Consider the following 26,012-nt stretch of genomic DNA (forward strand, 5'->3'; position numbering starts at 1 on the left):
GTGTTAGACAGTCTTGCGATATATATGTGAAAATATAAATCTATATAAATCTATAAAAATAGTTAATTCTTTCAATATAAGAATTCAAACTTTTTGGTTACTAGTTCCAATCTGGCACCTCAATAGTTGCATAAATTATAGGACATTACCAGAAAAAAAGATGTGAATTTCATAAGAAAAAATTCCTTGGGAAGTTTTATAAGTCATTTGTTCAGATCTTTAAAGTGTGAGATTACGCATTTCATTGCACTGATAATATTTTCGCTATTCATTTTAAAATATCTAGTTTGTATGATGAAATTTTAGATTTGTTTCTTTGTTGTGTCACTTTTTACAATGTCTAAAACAGCACTTTATAATACTAAAACTTTATCAGGAAAAGATGTTATACTTACCAAAACGAGTGTTATTATAGACAATAGACACTACAGATTTGATAATGAATTCGAAGAAGAAGTTGTTCACATGAGTGCTTCAATTTCTGGCCATTTCATTGCAGTTATCAATACAGCGGGCGAATTGTTTTTAATTACGATTGGTGATCAAGATGGTCTATATGTTGATCAAATTTCGCCAGATACAAACTTCAAATACACACAATTTTCATGCAACGAAACAGTTTTATTCGCAATTACAAATAACAACATTCTACAGTTTTATAAAGTCTTATTACCCGAATTTCTTTCAGAATTTTTATTTTATACAGAATTTCCAGCGGAATCCTTTACTGTAATGGAAGCAAATGGTATCATAAGAATCGCGTATAATACAGAAGATGGACAAAAGTATAAATGTTTCTATTTACCTGATAATTTTAGAGTTAATCCACAAGGAGCGAAAACATCATTAAAAGAAGCAGACCCTTCATATTTATCATTATTTGAACCAGCTTTACCAACTGTAAATGAAGTTTTTCAAGAAAATGAGGAAGAAGAAGGTGAAATCGAACAATTAGAGCCAGAATTAACATTAGAAGATGCTGCAAGACAATTATTACTTAAGAACCAACAATTACATCAAAAGCAAAACGAATTAATGAGTAGAAGAAATCAATTAGCAAATTCTATAAATGAATTGAACAAAAGAGGCAAAAGAATACGTGAAAGAGAAGATGCTGCAAGACAACGCATGCAATCATTATATGCGCGTATCCAGAAGCTCATTGAATCAAGAGATAGCTATGGAGATGTAGATTCTTTGACAAATAAATTTGCTCAGTCAGAAAAGAAACTCAATGAACTGAATTTGGAGAAATTAAACACTGATGCTGATCCAGATACGATTTGCTTCTTGAGAGCAACTAATTTCCCTGAAAAACTAGATAGAATAGAGAAGGAGATCAAAAGAAGAATAGAGGAACAAAACCAATAAAGTTTAAATATTATTTGCTTTATATTTAATAAAATATATTATTTTTTTATGAAATTTTCTTAAGAAATTTATGTAACCATTATATATTCAACGAAAAAATAGTGACTTTTCAAAGGAAGAGATCTAAATGAATAAAAAGAAAAATGAAAATTTATTGTCCATACTTTTGTAATAGAATACTATTGTGAAATGATGAGAACTCTTAATTTACTTTTCTTTCCTTACTTTTAACATCTTTGTTCCATTTTGAATTTTATATTGAATAAATAATTTAGAAATATTTGTGTAAAAATATTAAAATTATTAATATTTCCTACATTACAATGTAATGATTATTGTCTTGGCCTCTGAATTTGATAATTAAAGAGAAAATAATCGATAATTATGGGATTCATGGAATAAAATTTGATGTTTTAGTCTTACCAAAGCGAAGTATAGTTGATAGTTCATTTCCATAAAAGTTTACTTGAAGGACGATTAAAAAAAATAACCGTCTTCATAGAATGAATAAACACTCATTTCTTGCTCGTGTCTACCATACAGCCGGTCTCACCACTAAAGCAGCTGATGAAGTTTCCAAATTAGCTCTTTTACGTGATGCACTTACTCCAGAAGATGAAGCAACAGTCAGTGTTGTTACAAAAGCACGTATTGACCAACTCAGAAAAGCGCGTCGTATTATTCAAGTTGTTGAAGAACGCGAAGAAAATAAAGGCAAGGTAAACCGTGTTATCTCTCTCCGTGATTTCAAAAATAAAATTGAGGACGAACTTGCCACCTTATTGAATCAGTTTATTACTGCAATTGATAATGCATTCTTAACAAAACCAACAAGCGAACCATCTCGTATTTTATTCCTTAAGATGAAGGCAGATTACTCACGTTATTTAGCCGAAATTTCCAAGATGAACGTCCAGAGTGTCGAAAATGCTTACCAGGTAGCGTATGAAGCTGCTCGCCAGTCCCTTGGCCCTGCTCATCCACTTAGAACAGGCATTGCTTTGAATTTTTCAGTCTTCTACTATGAAATTCGTGCTAACCGTGAGGCTGCTATCGCTATTGCTAAGAGTGCTCATGATGAAGGTGCTTCTGCTGCTAAAGTTCTCCAGCAGGAAGATAAAGATGATGCAATGGAAGTTATCAATCTTATTGCACAGAACCTTAAGAGCTGGACTGCATAAAGTTGAAAATTTATTTTTATGATTTAATTTACCAAATTTTTTCTAATTATGATTTCAAATTTTTTCGATTTTAGAATTTTATTATTGCTCTTTGAAAAGGAGAAATATCCTCTTTTCCTGGACATTGTTATTTGCAGATTGAAATGACTTGAATTCAAGATTATCAAAATTGAAACGTTATTTCAGCAGAGTTAGAGATAATTTAATAGGCAAATCTTTTTCCTTTTACTCCAATATTATGATATCAGTTTAGACTTTAGTTCATTATTTTATAAAGTTTTCAAAGGAATGTTTCTCTTAGTAATATTTTTATCTATGTTATTCGTCGTAACAGCACTATTTATCATCCTTGCAGCGCAGTCGTTCTATAAGATGTATTTCCCAAAGAAATCTCTATATTTAACTTATCAAGGCGAAAATAATAGTCAAACAGTCAATTTATCGGTCATTTATCATGCCTTTAGTACATTATCATTAATTAGAGAGCAAATTTCTTGTTTAATTGCCCTTCTAGAAGAAAATTTCCCAGAAGATTTCAAATTTCAAATCATTGCACTTCATGCTCCGGTTTCAATGTTTACAAAAAAGCAAATGAAAACACTGTTCCCACAAGATAATCGAATTGTTTTTATTGAATCCAAAAATGGAGAATTTGAACATTTTGTTTTAGGATGTGCGAAATCCAGTGGATCAATTATTGTCGATTCTAGATATATTGCACAAATGATTGATGTTATTAAGACGAGTGGCACTGATTTCATTGAGTTCCAGGAAAGAATAGTCGATTCTTTAGTTTACGATCCTGATCCAGTAAGATTTATCAATCCAATAGCTCTTTCTAAGCAAACTGCCAATCAGTTACTTACAAACTTACCTAGTTATCCTTACGGTTTTGGATACACTTTATATAACTTAGCGAAAAAGAACAATATTCAAGCAACAATTCACAAATCGAAATATGAATATCACGTTGACTCATTTACTGAAATTCTTTTCACAGAACTGTACATTTTCTTCTTAAAACGCTTTTACCCAATGATTGATCCAAGACGTAGTAGCATGTTGTTGTAATGTTTCTTTTAAGCATTTTTGGATATCTCAGATTCCGAACAATGAAAAAAATTAAGATTATTTGAAGAAAAATGGAGTTTCGTTTCAAGGAGTTAGTTGTATGATAGATAGAACTTATAGGATTAAATAAAACATATGTTATAATTTAAAAAAAAAATGTTTAGCGAATCAATTTTTTTTTTTAATTTAGCTTTTTTTTTTCGCAATGCGCCGTTCTAAGAGCTCTATGATGATGTTCATCGACCATTATGTTCATGAAAATCCGAATTGAAGAAGGAAATTGTTCTTCAATTTTAATAATTTCTATTAAATGTTCATTTCTGTTAATTTGTTTGATTAAAGGCGCTCGCAAAATAACCATTAAACCAGTCAATTTTTCAAAGTTCTTGAAAATGAGTAAATTAATTAGACTTCAAGCAAAATGAGTAAATAGTAGTTGAATGGTATGGAACAGTGGGCGTGTTCACGGAAGATTTGTTTGATTATTGCATTAATTATTGAAATTAAAAATTATTTATTCATTTATTTGTTTTGTATTTTGTACAATGATATTTACACAGCTTTCTAACATGCTTTTTACATTAGCAAACGCTTAATTATGCAGATTGAAGATAAGAAAGCAAAGCCAGTCGTAATAAAAATTTTAAGGTTTTTATCTAATCTTGTTTTCGGCATCAATATAGATGATTGCAAAGAAAATAATGTTACATATTAAGTTCTGTCAAAATGTAAGCTATTGGATTTTTTGAGAGGGAAATAATCGTCAAAGAAGTAAAAAGTGACGCTTTAGGAAATATTATTAGAAATATGATAATAAATATATTTGGAAAAAATATGTTTTTTTTCAAAAATTGAAATGTTCATAGAATATTTTGAAATATGTAGGGAATTGAATTCGGTAATATATGATAAACAGGATTTTTAAATTTCAAGGAAAAATAGCTTTTGTGAATACTTTTGAGAACTCTTCTCAAAGATCATGATTCAAATATATTAAAGAGCCAAAATATTAGAGATGGGTTCATAATCAAAATTTTACATTTTAATTATTGAGAAAAACGTATTAACCTCAATAAAAAATATCTCAAAGATTAATAGTTAATTTAGGGTTTCCCAGCTATCTAGAGGGAATTGTTCCTTATGATGTATATATTTATAATGTATGCATCATAAGGAACAATTCCCTCGCTGAAGTGAGAAAACTTGTTCGCAATTGTTTATCATTTCGAACAAGTTTTCTCGTTTTTAATAACAAACTAAAGGTTATGAGGCACTGATTATATATTAGTGCCTCATAGCCTTTAGTTCCCTGTAGAAAAGATCGAAATTTTATTGTGATTTTAACTGATCTATATTTCGCTTGCATTATTTGAATCTTTTCTTTTGCATATGTCATTCCTTTCACTTTTCGAATTTCATTTGCCTGCATGCTTTCTCGTTTTGGTTGAAAATCAACTCAATCTTAAAATGAACTTCTTCATTCTTTACAATAAATTCAATTTTTTTCGAGATATATCTTTATCTACCCCTATGTGAGCTGCATATTCTTTCTCGCTAAATTCTTTTGATTCTTTAGAGCTAAAAATCAAGTTTAATAAAAATAATGTTTATTCATAATTTTGAAAACCAAATTCAAATTTGAATGAGAATTTTTGAAAAAATATAGAATATTTCAATAGTTTGGAATCTCTTCAACTTCCCACTGCTTATTAACACAATTTTTCCAGAGCGGTTTATCATCCTTGGTCCATTTCTTAAATTTGTTGTAAACCTCTCTTGGAGTGTATGGTCGAACTCCAATTTTTGGATGAGCGCCATGTGGCATGTCATTGTATTTTTGCCTGAATTCTTCCAATTCCTGATTGATGCTCTCAAATTCTGAAGACTTTGGAGCATTTTTGTCCAGTGATGGCCAGAGGCGTTCAATTTTGCCATTTTGACGCGGCATGTATGGAGCTGATTTTCTGATTTGAATGTCATAAGTACTCAAAAATTTTGTGAACTCTCCCTCATTTTCTTTACCGTTATCTGACCAGAAACAGAAAGGTGCTCCATATTTTTGAACTGTTGCAATTGCCACTTTTGAAGTTTCTGTTGAACTTTTGTTACGAAGCAATTTCAATGCTAACAAATAACGACTTTTGTCATCAATTATTCCATAAACCGGTAAAGTTTCTGGTTCTTTCAAAAAATGAATATCCACATGCCAGATTGTATTTGGAAGAATTGCTTCATAATCCACATAATATGCTTTTGGATTACTTTTATCTTTTTCTTTGTAAATTCCCAGAAATTTTACAACAAACCCAAATTTTAGCTAAAAGTGACAGGAAAAAAACGTTTAGTATTAAAAAAAAGACCGATGAGAGCTTCGTTCGAAATATAGAGGGAACTGAGAATGCGCAACCATTCTCAGGGAATATTGGATGCTATTCCCGTTCCCTCTGTATGGAAAATTGAGGTTTTCAAAGGGAGTTAAAATAATATCAAATTTATACTAATTTACTTCAAAATACAAAAGTATTTGACAGCTAAAATTAGTTACTTTAGCAAGCCTATCAATACCCTTTTACGATTATTGCTACTTTTTCGAAATAAAAGTAGAAACAAATTTATACTAATTTACTTCAAAATACAAAAGTATTTGACAGCTAAAATTAGTTACTTTAGCAAGCCTATCAATACCCTTTTACGATTATTTCTACTTTTTCGAAATAAAAGTAGAAACAAATTTATACTAATTTACTTCAAAATACAAAAGTATTTAACAGCTAAAATTAGTTACTTTAGCAAGCCTATCAATACCCTTTTACGATTATTGCTACTTTTTCGAAATAAAATAAATTTATTATCAAAAACCTTTTTTTTCTTAGTAAAAATAAACGAAATTTTTTACCTTATGAACTTTTGATGGAAATATGCAAATTTAAAATAATAAAGAAAGCCGCGAGCGAAGCGATCGGCTTAGTTCGAAGATTTTGATTCAAATCTTTGCTGATCTGTAATTCGCGGAAGCCGCGAGCGAATCGAGCGGCTTAGGTCTAAGATTTTGATTCAAATCTTTGCTTATATTCCTTAAATTCTTTATGAAACTCGCAACAGTTCCATAAAAAATTTTAAATTCTAAAGTGTCGAAATTACCGATCGGTAATCACACCCTTCACAGATGTGTCACTTTTTACAGGTGTGTCACTTTTAGCTAAAATTACCCCTACTCGAAATTTTGCTGCCTTAATAACTGCATTGTAACTGATTTGAAATTGTTTTGGATTCATATTGAGAGTCCAATACAATTTTTGAACCCCACATTTGTAATTTTCATAAGAATTCTGAACCTTCAAAATTAATTCTGGAGTTAATTCCTCTTGTGGGGGACCACTTTTAATTTTTGGTGTACCACCGATTTCTTTGAATGCTTTTTTGAGAGTATTTCTTGAAATTTGTTTGAAAATTGTATCATTTTGATAAGAATATGGAACTTTTTTCAAAACTGTTGCGTAAGTTAACTCACCACTTTCAAGTTTTTCATACATATATCTTACCCATTCATTTGGAATACGAGGTCTCGAGTTTTCGTTCATTTTTTTACTTTACAACACTGTTTATTTTTCAGAATTTTTAAATTTGAAAAAATCCATTTTATATCTGATACATAATATATTATTTTTCAATCAAAATATTTTGATTATCATCTCAAAAGTGTTCTCAAAACCTAGTTTTTCTTATTTTGGATAATCTTAATATTTATATTATTATAAACTAATTGAACACCATATGTTTTTGTATACTTTTACAAAAAAAATTGATAGATTTGTGATACTTCCCCCGACGATAGAATTGAATAGCTTACATTTTGACAGAACTTAATATGGAACATAATAGAATAATTTTATGAAAAATTCACAAAACTGTGGAATGATTTTGTAAACTTCGCAATTCCTCTCAAAATTTTGTGTGCATATTCTAATCATTTGAGAGACGATAATTTGGCAAGTAATGACATTTGTGAGAATATTAATGCTGTACCATTTTCTCCAAAAATAAATTACGTCACTTTTCTATTTTTCTTTTGATTTACGGTTAGTTTGAAATTGTATTTTTCTCCTTTACACAGGATTACATCTATGCGTCCTCAAATTCCTGGATATTCAATCGGGAAATCCCTGGGCCGTGGTGCATTTGCCTCAGTTTGGATTGCAGTAGATCAAAAGACAGGTCATAGATTTGCATGTAAGAGTATTCATAAAGATAACTCGATGTCTGCAGATTATAAAAATATAAAGCAAGAGATTGAAGCATTGAAATCACTTCACCATCCGAACGTCATCTCATATTACGGATTATATGAATCTACGACTTCAATAAATATTCTCATGGAATTATGCGAAGAAGGAACTCTAGAAGATCTCATAGTTAAAAGACATCGTTTACAAGAATCATTAGCGCAAATAATATTCAAACAGATTATAGTTGCTCTAAATTTCTGCCACGAAAAGGGATTTGCTCATCGCGATCTCAAACCATCTAATATACTCATTTCCGATCTTCCGAGCATCAGATTGTCCGATTTTGGCGTTTCTGGATCAATTTCCGGAAATGGTCTAATGAGCACAATCTGCGGAACTGTGTACTATACTGCACCAGAGTGTGCCTCTGGACATTACAATGGTCAGCAGGCAGATATGTGGAGCTGTGGAGTTGTTTTATATGTAATGATTACAGGAAAATTACCATGGGATTCAAAGATGCAAGGCGATTTACGTATGAAAATGGAAAAGGGTGTTGATGAAGTACCTGGTATCTCAGACGAATGCAATCAACTCATCAAAATGCTGCTAAATATTGATCCTGACCAAAGACCAACAGCAAGAGATGTTCTAACTGGTCCATGGCTATCTACATCCCCTGATAAACTTCTTTCGAAGAATTATCAGCTTCAGAAGCCTAAAACCACTTCATCTATTCTCAGACAGATGGTTGATTCCGGAAGAAAAGGTTCTCACGAGGGAACTCGAAATAAGGCGAAGCTATCAATGAGCTTCGAATTACTATAGATTGTTTGTTTTGAAAATTTATTAAATTATTTTGTTTGAATAGTTTATATGTAATTAACTCTTTCACAAATCCCCATTTTTCATGGAAAGATCCAATTTTGAATTGTTTATTAGATGTTGAAAATAAAATTTTGTAAAAAAGATGGTTTACGTCTGATGGCTTGATTTGTAAAATGTATGTATTTAATTACTTGTTTACGTAATACGTCAAACATACGAATATTTATGATCATAAAAAATATTTAATGGTTGATCAAAACTATTTCGTTTTTTCGGATTAATTATGAGTAATGATCATGAATAAAATACTAAAAATGTTGTATCTTGATAAAACGAAATTTTGAAAAATGAAATTTTGTAAAAATCCACAAATGGATGAATGAAATAGCATAACAATATATCACCTAAACTATAAATTGTATCAAAATATAGTTTTTGTTTCGAAATATAATATTCGAAATGTAATTAACAGCAGCCTTTCTTCGAACTTGCATTTATTTTTGTCTTATTTGATGCAGAGTTTGTTAATGATGGAATTACTATTTGCTGAGCAATATAAGTGGATAACATGTTAACATTTTGTCCTGTAAATGCAGAAGTAAAATGTATATCAAATCCATGTTCTTGTGCCCAATTTCTGGCATTTAATTCATCAACAACTGCACTTGATGAATCAATCTTATTCCCGACTATTCAGATTTTCACTGGATTAGCAGTATATGAAAGGCATTGATCAACCCATGATTGCAAAGATTGAAAACTAATTGCATCTGTAAGTGAAAAACAAATAATTGCACCGATTGCATTCTTGAAATAAATTGGAACAAGACTTCTATAAATTTCCTGGCCAGCTGTATCCCACAATTGATACTCGATCTTTTTGTTCTCGAAATAGCAATCCATAGATGTCCAACCAGCACCTACCGTTGGTAACGAATGTGAATCAAAGCTTCCAAACTTCATATAATGAATGATTGATGTCTTTCCAACTCCAGAATCTCCAACAAAGATCACTCGAGGTGAATTCCCTTGACTGTCACTCATTTGAAATATTTCTTCACAAAAACTATTGAATTTTTTCTTCCGATCGCAAAAAAAATTGACGTTGGATCAATAGTCGGAGGATGGAAAATGAGATGCACCGGAAGCATTTTAAGTTATCTAAATATGCTGCCTTTTAGGTATATCGTGTATATGTCTTGACTGAGATCTTATCTATTGATTATCAGATTTGAATAATCATAATATAATTTTGAACATTTAAATAATAAGATCATTTAATTCTGGTAGTTGTAATTGAATATTAATCCAATAAGCAAATTCTATTTGATTTTAAAATAATTCTAACATTTTATTTGGGAAAAAATAAAAATACAACAGCATAAACTCGTGATTTTGCTCTTATGAGTTTAAAACGTTCCATCAGAAGGCTGTGGAAGTTGTGGATTCTTCTTCATTGTTTCGTAAATTTCAGTTAATATTTTTAGAATAGTTGTAGAGCTATTCCAATTGCCCAACAATGGGAATTGAGCTGGTTTTATGTGTCCATTTTTATCAACAAAAGGTAAATTAATCTTTGTAACAAAATTAACCTTTGGAGCTACCTTTGGATAGTCAGGACCGCATACAATTTTGATTGTGTATACTCTTCCATCGTAGCATGTCTTTGGCATTCCGAAAATTGTTCCAATCCAATTCGTTAAAGTCATATCTGAGTAATCTTCAAGGCCAAAAGAGATACCAGCTGGCATGTCTTGGTCTTTTTCGCCTGTCTCAAGTTCATCTAACAATCTAAAGTTTCTTGGTGGCTCTACCATTTCTCCAAAAACAGGAATTGTACGTTTAGAGAAGATTTCTTTAAAACTAATAATAAATTTTAATGCCAATAGATCTTAGTAAATGCATATAACATGAATTCTTATTTTGGGATGTCTATCTCTTCAATAAAAGTTTAGGGAAATTTTTCTATCCTATAATGATCTTTATTTGGTACATTTGAAATTCCCTATGCGAATATATATGGTATTTAAATACTAGGATTCGAAACTCCTCAAAATTGCCGAACCGATAGAATATCAAATTGAGAAAAATCTGATTTAACAATAAACTCCGCTATTATTCTCGTTTTCTAATGTGATTATTAATTCGAATTTGCTCAATCTAAATGAAAGATTTTAAAACCGTAATTTCGTGTCAAAAATTTTAGGCTGTAGTAATTTTGAGACCCAATTGAAAGTTTTCCTAAAAAAACAGTCAATAAGGTTTTTACACTAATTAGGGCGATGAGTATTAGGCTGAAGGATAACCCATATGTCCCAAAGCTAAACCTTGATGGAATACGTGCTACAGGCCCTAGAACCAAAGAAATTGCTCCAAGCGGAAGAAAGACAAGGGAAATGGAAGAAACAAATTACTCTCTTCAAGAAATGTTTGATGATTTTGTTGAGGGTCTTGAATCAACAAGTATGAATCGAGCTCTCGAAACTGCAAGTATGAAATATTTAAAGGCAAATAAAACGGTTTTATGGCTATTGGATAAAGAAAACGAACAATTCTATTCACCAACATTCTTAAAAATATGTGCTTTCGAAAATTCTATCTTAGGAAAGTCATATGAATCAAAAGAAATTATAAACATTACAAATCGCGATAGTTTTACATTACTCATCCCATTAGGAAGAAATGATATGCGATGTATCTTGCAAGCATCACGTTTGCCATCTATTCAACCCTTTTCGGAGTCTGAAATTCGACAAGCAAAACAACTTCAAAAGAAGTTCAGACATTATGCATCTTACCTCCTTAATCACGAAACATTCGATGAAACATATGCAAATATATGTTCGATCCCTGATATTGAAACTTTAACGTATAATATCAGTGAAATCGCTCATTTTGCTCGCTGTGATTCAGTTGATATATTTATCAAAGTCTCCAACTTCTACAAGCGATTGGCTACAAACGGAGCCTTTTTAATCATACAAAAAGCCGGAATTTCAACTCATGTTTTGGATCATCTCACTGATCTCATATTAGATGATGTTACAACGCATCCCATGTATGACCCTGATATCGATGGAACCAATCTCAACTCCGTATTCGCTCATCCACTGCTAATGAAAGGAAGAAATGGTTGTATTGTCTTCAGAAGGCAGGACAAATTCACGCACAAGGATATCAGAAGGATTTTAGCAATCTGCCCTATAATAGGAACATGCGTTGAGAGGAATTACGGACATTTGTCCATTTCTGCGATGAATAATCGTTTATCTGCACTTTTGGACATTGCAGAATCCATTGGTCCTATGACAGATTTGAGAACACTGATCACAATGATCATGGAACGCGCCTGTTCTTTGATTGGAACTGAGAGATGCTCATTATTTATGGTTGATCGCGTCAAGAACGAAATATATTCAACATTTAACCAAGGCCTTGACAGTGAAATCAGAATCCCTATGTCCAGAGGCATCGTTGGCTATACAGCTCGAACTGGACAAATTGTAAACATCACAAATGCTTACAATGACCCAAGATTTGATAATTCCGTTGATATTGAGACAGGATTTCGGACAAGAAACATCCTCGGCGTTCCTATTTATAACTCAAACGGTGAAGTTACAGGAGTTACTCAGATGATCAACAAAAAAGATGGAAATTTCATAGAAGACGATATCAAAATCATGAAGTGTTTCAATGTTTTCTGTGGTATTTCACTTGATAACGTTAAACTTTTCAATGTTTCGACGAATCTTGCAAATCATCTCAAAAAATTTGTCGAAGCTGCAGATACTTTCACGAAATCTGAGAACAAAAACGCTTTAGTAGAACTCCTAGAAAGCGCTGCTGACATTTGCCAAGCTTCTCGTGCAACAATGCTCTCATATGATGTTGATACAAAAGAATTTCAAGTTCTTGCTAACTACGGACATAATTTTGACGGCAGTTATGAACGAGCGCAAGAAGTTGTCGAGTATGCAACACCACAAGTCTTCGGAGAACGTCAACCAGGAAAAATTAAATTACATATCTCCGGATACTTCGATAACAACACGAGTAATGGTCCAGATGAGACACTTCTTAATGCTGCTTCAAGGTTATCACAAGCATTTGAAGCAGAAGCCATAAAATCACCACCTCCTGAAATTGTTGAAGAACACAATGAGAAACCACAGATATTTGGATTCCCATTAACATCACAGGATAGAGTTGTTATCGGTATTGTTGAATTCGAAACAAAATTACCTTTAACGACCGAGCACATTAAACTTCTTGAAAGTTATTGCACTTTTGCATCAATGGCCATAGAAAGAGATCAGCTGCAAAAGATCGCAAAGTCATCGCAGTTGTTGATTCATGAACATCAGTTCATGAAGAATGAGGAGAAAGATAAATTCACAACACCTGCAAATCTAGTATTAGATGAAGAAAGTGAAAAACAAGTTTTTACTTTAGGCTTTGACGCTCAGAAATTTGACGGTTTTAGTCATTATAGAGTCATGTGGGCTATTTTCACTCGTTTCGACTTGTTAAGAGAGTTCAATGTGACCAACGAGAAGTTCTTTTCATTCCTCACAGAAGTCTCTGAGTCATACAACAAAGTTCCTTATCATAACCGGAGACATGCTGTTGATGTAACTCAATTTGTGGCTTATGAAATAATTATCGGCAAAATTGACAAAATTTTGACAAAAGAAGAATTGTTTTGTTTGTTGATCGCTTGTATATGCCATGACATCAATCACGATGGCTTCACGAATGTTTATAACGTGAAAGCAGAGACTCCTCTTGGTATTTTGTTCAAGAACCAATCAGTTATGGAGACACATCATTGTGAAGTTACAATTGGAATAATGACAAACGAAATGTCAAATGTTTTCGCTTGTTTCGAAGGCCAGCAGTACTCCAAGATGTGGCAGATGCTATTTACATTGATATTAGGTACTGATATGTTCCATCACTACACAATAATCAAGCAGTTTAATGAACTCTTGGATAAAGGACCATTGGATTATTCGGATGACCAAAACCGTCTCAAATTGATGCAAATTCTATTGAAATGCGGTGATATTTCCAATGTTTCAAGGCCATTTAAGATTGCTGATAAATGGTGTGATGTTCTTTGTGAAGAGTTCTTCAGACAAGGTGATTTAGAACAAGCACAAGGCATGGAATATACTTCTAATCTTAATGACAGAGCTCATCTTGATAAACCAAAGTCGCAAATTGGTTTTTACAAATTTGTTTGCTTACCGTTGTTTGAAGTTGCTGAAAGAGCAATCCCAGAGCTCGGTGTGAATAAGCAGAGCATCCTTATTAACTTAAAGGAATGGGAAAGACAGCTCGATTTATAGAATTGATAGATTATATATTAATACTGTTTTAATAAACTTAGTTATTTTGTTTTTTATATTAATTTATCAGTCACATTTTTTCTCTGGAAGGTATTCATAGCAATTTCATGGATAGAAACATGTTTCAAGTGTAAAATTTGATTAAAATTTCCATTAAAATATGGATTTAGGATATAATTTGATGGATTTTTGTTGAGTTAATTGTAAGGTGATGTGTTTTATTGATGAGATTCGTTTATGTTTATGAAGGTGAATTTGTAAACTTCAGAAAATATTGATTTGAATGGCCTTTCTCTTTGATGGCCTCATCCGTTTTCTATGTTGATTGCTCCGCTCCAGTTGCTGACAAGTTCTTCCAGCTTCAGGAGTTCGTCGAATACCTTCAGTCCCACATGAAGGTTGATAACCTCCGCAAGAACCTCGCTAACAAGGTCACAATCGAAGCCGATGCTGGTGCTAACAAGATTGTTGTCAACGCTTCTGTCAAGTACTCCAAGCGTGCCGTTCGTTACTACGCTCGTAAGTTCCTCGCTAAGAAGGACATCCGCTCCCGCTTCCATGTCATCGCTTCTGGCAAGGACACATACGAACTCCGCCCATACCGCGTTTCCAACGAATAAACAACATTATTGTATTAGTCTATACTAATCAGCCAACAAAAAAAAAATATAATTTTTTCAAAAATTACTATGCATATAAATAAACAATACAAACAATTTATAAGATGCTTGAAAATAAGTATTAGAAGTAATATATATCATCAAAATCATAACTAGATAAAAATCTAATAATCAACAGTCCGAAGAACAAAATGCAAATAGATTTTGCGATAACAATGACTGTAGAAAAGCTAACTAATTCATTGTTGCACTTAACAACCTTGTAAATCGGATACTGAACGAAATTTAATCTTTTCTTGATTTCGTTTCGATTTTGTTCCTCTTCAGGTTTCTCCGTTATCTTATATGGAAAGCTTAGACCAAGTCTGTCAAACGCTTGTTCTGCAATTACTTTCCAATACAGGTCGGCGTATGAATTTCCGATCCACGGTGGTTTTATTTCAAGAAATCGAAAAGAAATGATTCTAGGATCTGTAAAACTGTATTTGTTTTTGAATGATTCTGGACCTGTTTCGACATTTACGTTTGGAGGCATTGTGTAAGTAGAAATACCTAATATTTCATGTAAAATGCCATTATCGTATGGTCCAATAGATGCTGAAGAATAATTTTCATATTTTTGATGGAATAAAAATGGATATTCATTCCAGTTACAAGTTTGGTTTAGTAATTTGTAATAATTTGTCATTGATGGCTTGAATAAGAAGAAATCATAGTTATGAGCAACTTCAAAATATGTAATTCCCCAGCTTTGATAATCAATTGCTGATGAAGGAGTTGGATATCTAAAAATGTCTTCAGGACTATTAATAAAGTATGTATTATGATCGATATATAATAATTTATCGTACATTGTAAGCATTTGAGCTTTAAATCTAAACCAAAAATGGTTAATTTCTTGTTTTTCATTTATTAATTCACACTCGAGGTATGGATAGTCTAATCTTAGTATAACATTCCAGGTAGATAGCAAATAATGAAAATTTGTAGTTGATACGTAAAAATTTGTTGGAATAAGCAAAATTCTATCGACATGTGGTATCATTCTTCGAATGTTATCTCCTAACACGCATAATTTGTAGAATTCTGTTTGACTTTTATCATCTGATGAGTAATCCGTAACAATTCCGAATTGTCTGCTTTGAAAATCTAATGATGACTCCTTGACTTTCTTATTTGATTGATATGTATGCAGGATGTATTCTGTTTCACTTGTTCTACTGGCTCCTCCCTGCAAAACGAGCCACAAAAACATTCAGAAGAAATTTTCCAAAAGATTTTTTTTTTCATTCTGCTACACTTTCTTCGCCCTTGAACAGTTACTAACTCAAAAACCAACAGAACAATAAAACATATCTTATCCCAAAGAAATGTGTTCATAAGCAAAATGATGAGAAAATTGTATGGAATTTCATCGAAATGTGAAGTTTGTAAAAATGTTTTGAATCAAGGTTTAAAAATTATGTTTATTTTGATGAAATCAATATGTTATGATTTTGTTGGGAGAGGAGTAAGTAGAGAGGAGATGGAATTCGATAGATGTTGAATGTTTTCAAATGCGAGAAAAAATTCATCTTCATTAATAAATTCACAATCTACAGATTTAATATATTTGTTGTTAAAAGATTTATATTCGGATTGAAGATCAACAGATGTAACTAATGTATTTAATTCTGTTGAATAAACAAGTCCAAGACTCATATTATCAAACTTACAATTTCTCACAATGCTATTGGGATTAGTAAGATAAAACATCTTTCCATTTCCTAAGTCATTAAATACACAGCATTTATCAATAATAATTGGACGAGTACTATAAATAGTTCCTTTTTCACTCGATTTCTGCCAATTACTTAAAATATTACATGAATCAACTAAGTTATTATCATCATCACCAAACAAAATGCATCCATATAATTCTGTAGCATTATTTCCTTCAATATTAGAATAGTTAACTTTAGTTTGATCAGTATGATATGAAAGCCAAAAAGCTGAGAAATAACTTGCTTTATTTTTACTATAATTAGACTGTGATACAACTGTTCTTCCATACCTGTGGTAATCTATAATACTATGAGAATCATTACCGCATGAAGAAATGCTTCCATCGATGACATAATTTAATATTTCTATGTTATTAAACAAATAGCAACAAGAAAAATGGTACGAACTAGTCGAATAGCATGAATTAGCACAGAATCTGTGTTGAACAATAGAACTCTGGCAAGAAAAATAGATTACACCTCCAGCGTTTTTCCTGCTACAGTTTTCAAAAGTACACTCGGAGTGAAGAAATGAAACAGAGGATTTTCCGACAGTAATAACGCCAGAATATTGTGATCGAAAAGATGATTTGTAAAGGAATAATGAATTTTGGGAGGAAAATGAAGAATCTGTAATAAAAGCGTTTTCGTTTGTTCCACTAACACTTTCGTATCCGGCAATGTTAGGATAATATAAATTCCAGACACTTGATGGAGCATTGTCATAATGAAGAACCCTAAGATAATTGAAATTTCAAAAATATTTTTATTTTATATTTTCCGTGTAAACTTAACAAATCTAACAAAAAATACCAAATAAATTGAGATTTAAATCTATTCTAAAAGTTATTAAAATCATGTAAAATCCTTTTATTTTTGAAAAATAATGCAAAATACTCATTTACATTTTAGCAGTTTCTATTCATTGACTTGAGTTCAAGCAAGATATGTTTGCTGATACTTTAAACGTCTCTTCATAGAGTATCCTTGATCAAATATCAGTCTTTCTAATAAAATTCGACAAATTTAAACACCAAATGAGAGACTTCAGAAGGACTTTGCGGCAAAGTTTGCCTTAATGTACTCTTACAATGGAAGGAATAAAGAAAATTAATAATTTTATTTTCAAAAAAAAAATCAAATATTTAAGGAATATGTTGAGAAGCAAACAATTGTGAATTACTCTACCCATTTATTTGCAAAGTTGTTGAAACGAATGACAAAATTAATGATCATTTCGAATTCTTCGTCATTATCATTCTCTTCTGTAGCATCTTCCAATTCTTTGATAATACTAGTTTTACTAATAAGATCATAGATGGTTTTTCCTTGATCATGTTCAGCGTACTTTTCGATAAGCGCGTCAAGAACATTCAAAGCATATCGGATGTGATCTGGAATGAAAGAACTGATCACGTTTAGTATATCACACTTAATTGCTACCTTTGCCATATCATATCCGCGGTATTGTATTATATTAGAAATAATTACAATTAAATGTATCTTAGCCTCAAATTCGCAACTGAGAAACCTATCAACAACTTCCGAAAAATCCCAGATTTTGACCGTGTACAATGCGTCTTTACGTAAAAAATCGTTAGAAGTACAAAACTCGAAGAACTGAAGGGCACTCCACAGAGAGTCATCATCACAATCTATGTACATGAAATATCTAAAAGTATATCTTGATCATTAAGAAATTCGAGGACTTTGTCAAACTTTGATAGACTATAAATGATTTCGAGGACTTTAGAACAATCAATACATTCTTCTGATTTCAAAATTGCTATCAAGTCCGAGAGCATATTGGGATTAATATAAGTTGACGAATCAACACAGGATTTGTTATAGCAATGGAAAAGAACAGCGTTTTTAATAACTTCTTCAGGATAAAAGTTTTTAATGTTATTAAGATCTTGTAAAGCTTTTGCGGAAGCAACATCAAATGGAATATCATCTTTTTGTGGTGTGCAAAATGTTGATAATGAGAAGGATAAATCATCAGTTGATACTTTATAGTCAAGCATTAATTTGATGGCGGTTATAAATTTTCAAAAATTTTAAGGGTGCACTTACACCCCTATGACACGGGCTTAAATTCAGATGTTTAAGGTTGATTTTGAATGACGCTTCACGCCAGTTGTCAAAAATTTGAATTAAAGTCAGATTGGCGTAAGTGCAGCCTTAAAATCTATTAAAAATGTTCAAAGTATACCAATCACTTCAAATTGTTTTGGGCATTACAAATTCATGAAAAAAAATGGGACTCAAAAAAAATTTGAATTGATGGGTATTAATTTATAATGCTTAGAATCTTCAGGATATACTAGGGCTGTACAAGATTTAAAAAAACATTGCCGGGTTACCGTAGAGGCCTAAAAAAATCGCGCCTCGGCGGCAAGCCGCCTCGGCATTAAGAATGCGCATCTAAATTTTTATATGTCCTTCTTCCTTTTATTTTTCCCTTCCCTTCCTTTTCTTTTTCTTTTTTTCCCTCCTCTTGCTCTCATTTACCTTTTTTTTCCTTTTCTCATCATTTTTCAAAATTTAAAATTTTTATCAAAAATCTTGCCTATAAAAGCAGATTATGGAACCTTTTAATGCCTCTTAATCAATATTATACAGCATAAAGCATATTAAATGAAAGTAATTACGTATAAATTTATTTTATTATCTTATTTATTAATTCTTTAGCATGTATTGTTTAATATTAACTTTTCTGTACATTAAATATGATATCTCCAAAGTATGAATGCCTTGTAACGAAACGAAAACTTAATTTTATGTTGAATATTTGTCACAAACATTAGATTATTAAAATATATGTTGGATATCCCTTAGTATGAGACTTCATGACTCTTGTTGTCTAACGTGAGCTTTGGATTGCAAGCTTGCTACAGCACATAAGTATTCTGTGGTTAAAAAAACCACATGAGCTTTAAAAACTATAAAACCAAAAATAATTGTTATAATTTAAATGAAGAAGTAATTTAAAACGATTTTATTTATGATCAAATTTTATATATTTTTTTGGATCAAATCCATTTTAATAGAATTTATATACTATTCATCTATTAGTAAACACACCGTATATTATTTTTAAGCTATCTTATTTTTTGAAATTTTATTCAAATCTTTGGTCGCAAGAAGAATTGCATGATAAATAAAAACATTTAATCAAAGTCAATTTTATTTTTCATATTCAAATGGACTGAGTGTTAACATTTAACATTTTTTGCTAATTGTCGTCAAAAATTAGGCGTAAAGCAAAAATTGATATTTCATATGGTTTTATGATAGATAAGCATTATATTCCCATCCATTATATTCGTAAATTTTGAGGTTTATCCTTCGCTTTTAAGATCATTGAATTTGATTTTTATATAAAATAGTTATATATTAGAAAATAATATGAGTTTATGTGATATTATTTTTCAGAAGATTTCATTCTATATGCCTATGAAAAGTACTCTCAAAACTAACTTTTCCTAATTATAATTAAATCTAGAATATTGTATTATGCTTAGTATTATTTCATTTTTCTCATTCAATTTAGAATTTACAAATGTCAAAAAATTGAGAGCTGTCACTTTTGATGAATTTCTGTTTATTACAGCATTGTTATTAATAATGAAAAATAAAGCTTATTTCAATGAAAATTGTTCTGCAAATTTATTTCACTTTTGACCTCACTTTTTCCGTAATTCAATTTTTTACTTTTAATATTTTAGATCTTCATAATATCATTTGAAAAATTAACCATATAAAAAAATCAAGTTATCAATTCACTTTTTCCGTAATTCAAAAATCAAAAATATAAATAATATATCTTTTTATCAAATATTATTATTATATTCTATGAAAAATGAGGTCCGGAAATTTTGCGGATTCCCGTAACTCAATTTTACGGAAAAAGTGCAGTAAACTATTCAAAATACGGAAAAATTGGTGTAAACTAATGATTTTACGGTAAAATCACGGAAAGTCCCGGAAGAATATATGTGCCTATATGAAATTATACAAAAATGAATCAAACGCATTTTAAAAGATTGTTCTTGTATTATAAATGCTATTCGCAGATTTATTAGTTGAAGAAAATTACCAAATTTTTGCCGATTTACAAAAAATGATTTACAAAGCATATTTTTATAAGGCTTTAAAAATCTTTAAAATGTGACCGGTGACGGAAATCCATGGTAACCAACCGCGGTTCCCGTTTGGAATGCCATAGGATATACCGACATATATTGTATATTACTCATGAAATAATTCAATTCGAAAATTAATATCGTTACTTTTTTGAATGATTGAAATTTTCATATTCCGAAAGATGAGCGATTTCTCCAAATAAGTTTATTCAATCGGCTGTTTGGCTGATAAACACCATACTGTGAATGTATATAAATCGAATATCCTCAGGTTTTTGGTCTAATATCTTAAACTGAGTGCTTTATTATGTAGATAATAAATATATTCATTTTATTATATTTTAAAAAGTGACAATCCATATGAACATTTTAAATTTCATTAAAGTAACATGCATTTCTTGTACTAATGAAACTAAACTTTCATAACAAATGTTGACTTGCAATTTAATTATGCTGTTACCTATGATATTATGGTATATTTGCAAAACAGTATCGAATTTCTATTTCTAATTCATATTTCGTGATAAAATAATCTTATTTGAAAAATATATGCTATATAAGATGTTCTATAAATGAATTAGAGAAATATTCAATTATTCATGATATAAATAACATGAAAATTAACTGCAAACTTTCTATCAAATATAAAAATATATTTACCCGAGAGATACAATGAGGTATTATTAAATTAATTAAATTCACTATTTGCGAAAGCTCTTTCGATTGCTTCAATATTATCTTTGAACCATCCTAATAAAAATACCTTGTTCGAAGTAATCTGATGAGTAATTGGTATTTTGATTATTTTAGAAGCCAAATTCGCAAAAGTTCTAAGTTTTGCAACATTTGGTTCTTCTTTTGATAGTTTAGTAATCCTTTCGATAATAGCTTTATCTTCTTCATCATACTATACACCCATCTTTTTGTTTTATCATTATTGTATTAGTCTATACTAATCAGCCAACAAAAAAAAAATATAATTTTTTCAAAAATTACTATGCATATAAATAAACAATACAAACAATTTATAAGATGCTTGAAAATAAGTATTAGAAGTAATATATATCATCAAAATCATAACTAGATAAAAATCTAATAATCAACAGTCCAAAGAACAAAATGCAAATAGATTTTGCGATAACAATGACTGTAGAAAAGCTAACTAATTCATTGTTGCACTTAACAACCTTGTAAATCGGATACTGAACGAAATTTAATCTTTTCTTGATTTCGTTTCGATTTTGTTCCTCTTCAGGTTTCTCCTTTATCTTATATGGAAAGCTTAGACCAAGTCTGTCAAACGCTTGTTCTGCAATTACTTTCCAATACAGGTTGACTAAATGAAATATCCAATGTCAACACTTGAAAATGCCTGAGAATTAATTGACTGAATATCATTTGAAATAAAGATTTTTACATTATTAACATTAATAAATGATGCAGGAATAGTGTAATCATTGATATTTCCTATTGAGATATTGATTAATTTGTTGAAATTTAAAAGTGATGAAAAAAGTTTCTCTTCATTAAGTCGTTTAATTGTATTTGTATGTAAAAAATCGAATTTTATTGTTGTGACTGTTTCTTTGAGAGACAAATCATTAATGAGTGTGAATCCTTGGTTTTCATAAATTAATTCTTGAATTTCACAATTGGTAAAGGCATTAGATGAGATAGAACCAGAGATATCTTGAGGTGTTTTTAATGTTATACTTGCAAGACTATAACATCTATAAAATGCATAATCTCCGATTGATGTAACACTTGAAGGAATTGTTATACTTGTAAGACTAGAACAACTAGAAAATATAGAATTTCCGATTGATGTAACACTTGAAGGAATTGTTATACTTGTAAGACTAGAACAACTAGAAAATATAGAATTTCCGATTGATGTAACACTTGAAGGAATTGTTATACTTGTAAGACTAGTACAACCATAAAATGCAGAATTTCCGATTGATGTAACACTTGAAGGAATTGTTATACTTGTAAGACTAGAACAACCATAAAATGCAGAATTTCCGATTGATGTAACACTTGAAGGAATTGTTATACTTGTAAGACTAGAACATCTATAAAATACAGAATCTCCGATTGATGTAACACTTGAAAGAATTGTTATACTGGTTAGCCTAGTACAACCATAAAATGCAGAATTTCCGATTGATGTAACACTTGAAGGAATTGTTATACTTGTAAGACTAGAACAACCATAAAATGCAAAATCTCCGATTGATGTAACACTTGAAGGAATTGTTATACTTGTAAGACTAGAACAATCATAAAATGCAGAAACTTCAATTGATGTAACATTTGAAGGAATATCATAGACTGATCCTTCAGGACAGTCTGAAATTATAAATGGAACAAAGAAAATTAACATTGGAAAAAATTTAATGAATTCAGGAGGAAAAAAAACGTATTCAATGACTCGGTATTACGATTTTAAATTTAAAATAAGGGTTTCGTTTTGCTAAAATTGTCACTTTTATAGCATATTTGTTTTTGGATGTTTTGCGAAACCAAAAAAAAAACCATGATATACAATGTGTGTGTAAAGAAAATACTTTATTTACTAGTTAAAAAATCATTTGGTATTGATCAAGTTATTTTTTCTGGATAAGATATTATATGGATAATTGGATAGAAAATACAATTATATAATCTTGTACCTGGTTTAATTAAGCTAATTGTCATCAGAAACTTGTAATTTTTATGAATTTCAGATTTTCTTTTCATTACTGCTTTTCTTAATAGGTCAAGTTCTTATTTACGTTATAAAGTATGATATTTACAAATATCAAGTTATCATGTTTTTTGAGAAATTATGAGAAACAAACAAAAATGAAAAAGATAGGAATAGCAATGAATAGTGATGTGGGTATAGAAAATGTAAGAGATATGAATGCAAAGCAATCAGTATTTAGGATATTGACCATAGATTTCGAAAAAAAAATGCTGCATATTGAGCGAAAACTATGATTATATTATAAGGCTGTCATTTAAAGCATAATGAAACTATTCCCTTTTCATTTTAATCAAATAAGATAGTAAAGATTTTTGAATTAGCTAGAAACTGATGAGATGTTTTCACAAATCAGATTTTTAATCTCTATAATGCATAATTCACTCAATATCTCAATTTTGATATTGCGAGATATTTTTGCTATCGGTTTCGTAATTTTGACACAATAGCAAGAGAGTTCTATAAGCATTATTATCAACGTAGAATCTGAATATCATATCAGAAAATGTCGCAAATCTGACATTTACCCGACCAAATAGCAAAAATAATTGAATACTTTTCGCAAAAACTTTAAAAATCGATAAAAATATGAAATATAGATATTAAAGAGACTTTTTATATAATATTCATAAAGATTTTCCAAAAATATGATACCGCAAAATTAAAAAAGTGACGTCTTGAGTGGAGTCAAAGGTCGAAATTGCTAGCTAAATGTTTTTTTAGCGAAATTGCGTATTGTACGTTTTTTTCGCAAAACGAAACCCTTATTTAAAATGAAATTTGAAAAAAATCAAAAATAGTACAAATTCAAAAGTCAAATTGTGAGCTTTACAAAATTTTCATCATCATTGTAAAATTTTTACAAGAAAGTTTTCAGGAACTTTTTTTTAATACTCAGAAAAAAGTAAAAAAAATATTGAATGTATTTAATGCTGCACTTAGGCCCATCTAACTTTAATTCAAATTTTCACAAAATAAAGTCACTTTTGAGATGGATTGAAGCGGAGTATATTTTGCTGTTTGCTTTAAATGTTGATCAAAAATTCGATCAATTTCTCCATCATGTAAACCTCGATGTCACTTTTGCGGCAGAGCGGATCGATTTTTATCAATAATTGGACAAACAAAGGTACATTCACTAGGCGATAACAGTAAAATGGGATGAAAATAGGATAAATAGCATCCCTATATAGTGCCTAACAATATTTATACGGGCAAAAAATTTTGGACAAACATTCTATTTTTAATAAAATAAACATATATTTATATGGGAAATTAGGGAGATCTGAAACTCAAAAATTATTTTTAAATTTTAATATGATAAATATAATTGTGATTATATATACATTGCAAGTAAAATATTAATTCGGAACAACGATGAGATGTGATAAATTTGATTCTCTCAAAAATCTATTTTGATGTTTTAAAATTAATTTATATCTTATATGCATATAGGATATGTAGTAATTTTAAAACATGAAAAGTGACGATTTGCGGTTAGAAAAAGTCATCAAAATCATGACCATGTATTTATAGCAATTAAATTCTGTTTTTTCGTAAATAATTTGAGCTATTGATCTAAATTGATCTTTATTTGGATTGAGTTCTATCAATTTGGCGAATAGTGGAACAACTTCATCTAGTTTGCTAAGAAAACAGAATTCATCGATCGGGTGATCTGTTAAATATACTTCATTGTTTTCAACATGAGGAAGTAATCTTGTGAGGATCCTAATCGCGATATAGTTATCTTCTTGTAAACCATCTTGGCTTAATGCAATTGTATATAGGATGTTGATTATATCTTGAAGTTTCTGCAAACTTTCTATCAAATATAAAAATATATTTACCCGAGAGATACAATGAGGTATTATTAAATTAATTAAATTCACCATTTGCGAAAGCTCTTTCGATTGCTTCAATATTATCTTTGAACCATCCTAATAAAAATACCTTGTTCGAAGTAATCTGATGAGTAATTGGTATTTTGATTATTTTAGAAGCCAAATTCGCAAAAGTTCTAAGTTTTGCAACATTTGGTTCTTCTTTTGATAGTTTAGTAATCCTTTCGATAATAGCTTTATCTTCTTCATCATTTTTCGAAGCTTTTGGTAAAGCTTTTTGATTAATCTCATCATTTATCAGTATTTTCTCATCACTTAAGATCTTAGTAATTGATGAAATAATAGTTTTTGCGTTTTTTGGATCTTGTTCGACAATTCTGCGTAAAGAATTTTGTACTTCATCAAGTGCTGTATTAATCATTTCGTTATTAACTTTGCCATAATAATTATAATTGTTCAATTGCCTGGATGCATTCTTCTTCTCTTCCTTTTTGGCTTTCTTCTCTTCCATTATGAAATGAAATTTAAATTATCCAACAGCTTCGTTTTTTAATATTCCACCAATTTTATTTTTTCCGACTCAATTCTTCATTAAACTTTGAAAATTGTATGAGTATTTTGAATGTTAACTATACTCCTATCTACTAAAATGTTATCAAAGTGTTTTTGAGCATTCATTTATATAATTTCAAATTTTTATTCTATTCGTAACTTGCTATTTTAATGTTTGACAGTTTATTAATTTGTTTAGTGATCATTTGCTTCAGAACTCGTCAATTTTTTAGAATACACAAGATCACCCTAAATTTGTTTGCAATCAAATCTTTATAATCAATAAAATCGAAACACCGGTCTCT

General features: G+C 30.3%; 13 protein-coding genes across 13 annotated transcripts, besides 13 other annotated features; 6 read left to right on the top strand and 7 right to left on the bottom strand.

The window, feature by feature from the left end:
• Window positions 1-336: 336 nt before the first annotated feature.
• TVAGG3_0289180 (uncharacterized protein) lies at window positions 337-1,483 on the top strand (the record flags this gene model as incomplete). The annotated part of the gene is made up of 1 exon (XM_001578878.2): window positions 337-1,246. A coding segment is annotated over one exon (910 nt), but the record flags the coding sequence as incomplete, so codon positions are not given.
• Window positions 1,484-1,869: 386 nt separating this feature from the next.
• On the top strand, window positions 1,870-2,571 carry TVAGG3_0289190 (protein domain specific binding; the record flags this gene model as incomplete). Its single annotated transcript, XM_001578879.2, has 1 exon — window positions 1,875-2,552. The coding sequence occupies one exon, from the start codon at window positions 1,875-1,877 to the stop codon at window positions 2,550-2,552; it is 678 nt and encodes a 225-aa protein (XP_001578929.1).
• Window positions 2,572-2,842: 271 nt separating this feature from the next.
• Window positions 2,843-3,623, top strand: TVAGG3_0289200 (uncharacterized protein; the record flags this gene model as incomplete). Its single annotated transcript, XM_001578880.2, has 1 exon — window positions 2,868-3,623. One exon carries the CDS (start codon window positions 2,868-2,870, stop codon window positions 3,621-3,623), a length of 756 nt encoding a protein of 251 aa, XP_001578930.1.
• A 702-nt stretch (window positions 3,624-4,325) lies between these two features.
• Window positions 4,326-4,361: a mobile genetic element.
• Window positions 4,326-4,361: a terminal%2Cinverted (terminal inverted repeat of ISTv3 transposon ID:TVAGG3_0289210).
• A 370-nt stretch (window positions 4,362-4,731) lies between these two features.
• Window positions 4,732-4,816: a mobile genetic element.
• A 479-nt stretch (window positions 4,817-5,295) lies between these two features.
• On the bottom strand, window positions 5,296-5,571 carry TVAGG3_0289230 (uncharacterized protein; the record flags this gene model as incomplete). The annotated part of the gene is made up of 1 exon (XM_051229091.1): window positions 5,296-5,571. One exon carries the CDS (start codon window positions 5,569-5,571, stop codon window positions 5,296-5,298), a length of 276 nt encoding a protein of 91 aa, XP_051098821.1.
• A 353-nt stretch (window positions 5,572-5,924) lies between these two features.
• Window positions 5,925-5,952: a terminal%2Cinverted (terminal inverted repeat of MuDR-3_TvMULE3 transposon ID:TVAGG3_0289240).
• Window positions 5,925-6,840: a mobile genetic element.
• Window positions 6,811-6,840: a terminal%2Cinverted (terminal inverted repeat of MuDR-3_TvMULE3 transposon ID:TVAGG3_0289240).
• Window positions 6,841-7,458: 618 nt separating this feature from the next.
• Window positions 7,459-7,499: a mobile genetic element.
• Window positions 7,459-7,499: a terminal%2Cinverted (terminal inverted repeat of ISTv3 transposon ID:TVAGG3_0289250).
• Window positions 7,500-7,747: 248 nt separating this feature from the next.
• On the top strand, window positions 7,748-8,677 carry TVAGG3_0289260 (protein serine/threonine kinase protein; the record flags this gene model as incomplete). Its single annotated transcript, XM_001578882.1, has 1 exon — window positions 7,748-8,677. One exon carries the CDS (start codon window positions 7,748-7,750, stop codon window positions 8,675-8,677), a length of 930 nt encoding a protein of 309 aa, XP_001578932.1.
• Window positions 8,678-9,370: 693 nt separating this feature from the next.
• On the bottom strand, window positions 9,371-9,721 carry TVAGG3_0289270 (retrograde vesicle-mediated transport, Golgi to ER; the record flags this gene model as incomplete). Its single annotated transcript, XM_001578883.1, has 1 exon — window positions 9,371-9,721. One exon carries the CDS (start codon window positions 9,719-9,721, stop codon window positions 9,371-9,373), a length of 351 nt encoding a protein of 116 aa, XP_001578933.1.
• A 261-nt stretch (window positions 9,722-9,982) lies between these two features.
• TVAGG3_0289280 (K63-linked ubiquitination) lies at window positions 9,983-10,641 on the bottom strand (the record flags this gene model as incomplete). Its single annotated transcript, XM_001578884.1, has 1 exon — window positions 10,087-10,494. The coding sequence occupies one exon, from the start codon at window positions 10,492-10,494 to the stop codon at window positions 10,087-10,089; it is 408 nt and encodes a 135-aa protein (XP_001578934.1).
• A 271-nt stretch (window positions 10,642-10,912) lies between these two features.
• On the top strand, window positions 10,913-14,157 carry TVAGG3_0289290 (cyclic nucleotide phosphodiesterase family; the record flags this gene model as incomplete). The annotated part of the gene is made up of 1 exon (XM_001578885.1): window positions 10,960-14,031. One exon carries the CDS (start codon window positions 10,960-10,962, stop codon window positions 14,029-14,031), a length of 3,072 nt encoding a protein of 1,023 aa, XP_001578935.1.
• Window positions 14,158-14,307: 150 nt separating this feature from the next.
• On the top strand, window positions 14,308-14,736 carry TVAGG3_0289300 (cytoplasmic translation; the record flags this gene model as incomplete). The annotated part of the gene is made up of 1 exon (XM_001578886.2): window positions 14,331-14,651. One exon carries the CDS (start codon window positions 14,331-14,333, stop codon window positions 14,649-14,651), a length of 321 nt encoding a protein of 106 aa, XP_001578936.1.
• Window positions 14,737-14,772: 36 nt separating this feature from the next.
• Window positions 14,773-15,906, bottom strand: TVAGG3_0289310 (nucleotide-diphospho-sugar transferases family; the record flags this gene model as incomplete). The annotated part of the gene is made up of 1 exon (XM_001578887.1): window positions 14,773-15,906. One exon carries the CDS (start codon window positions 15,904-15,906, stop codon window positions 14,773-14,775), a length of 1,134 nt encoding a protein of 377 aa, XP_001578937.1.
• Window positions 15,907-17,593: 1,687 nt separating this feature from the next.
• TVAGG3_0289320 (uncharacterized protein) lies at window positions 17,594-18,079 on the bottom strand (the record flags this gene model as incomplete). Its single annotated transcript, XM_001578888.2, has 1 exon — window positions 17,594-18,079. The coding sequence occupies one exon, from the start codon at window positions 18,077-18,079 to the stop codon at window positions 17,594-17,596; it is 486 nt and encodes a 161-aa protein (XP_001578938.1).
• Window positions 18,080-18,475: 396 nt separating this feature from the next.
• Window positions 18,476-18,602: a mobile genetic element.
• Window positions 18,603-18,740: 138 nt separating this feature from the next.
• Window positions 18,741-18,933: a mobile genetic element.
• Window positions 18,934-19,990: 1,057 nt separating this feature from the next.
• Window positions 19,991-20,027: a mobile genetic element.
• Window positions 19,991-20,027: a terminal%2Cinverted (terminal inverted repeat of Banshee-A3 transposon ID:TVAGG3_0289350).
• Window positions 20,028-21,223: 1,196 nt separating this feature from the next.
• On the bottom strand, window positions 21,224-23,298 carry TVAGG3_0289360 (antigen BSP-related family; the record flags this gene model as incomplete). The annotated part of the gene is made up of 1 exon (XM_001578889.1): window positions 21,899-22,948. One exon carries the CDS (start codon window positions 22,946-22,948, stop codon window positions 21,899-21,901), a length of 1,050 nt encoding a protein of 349 aa, XP_001578939.1.
• Window positions 23,299-24,433: 1,135 nt separating this feature from the next.
• Window positions 24,434-24,539: a mobile genetic element.
• Window positions 24,540-25,189: 650 nt separating this feature from the next.
• Window positions 25,190-25,666, bottom strand: TVAGG3_0289380 (uncharacterized protein; the record flags this gene model as incomplete). Its single annotated transcript, XM_001578890.2, has 1 exon — window positions 25,190-25,666. One exon carries the CDS (start codon window positions 25,664-25,666, stop codon window positions 25,190-25,192), a length of 477 nt encoding a protein of 158 aa, XP_001578940.1.
• Between the last annotated feature and the right edge of the window lie 346 nt (window positions 25,667-26,012).

This window comes from Trichomonas vaginalis, chromosome V (assembly GCF_026262505.1).
Source record: "Trichomonas vaginalis G3 chromosome V, whole genome shotgun sequence".
Classification (NCBI taxonomy): Eukaryota; Parabasalia; order Trichomonadida; family Trichomonadidae; genus Trichomonas; species Trichomonas vaginalis.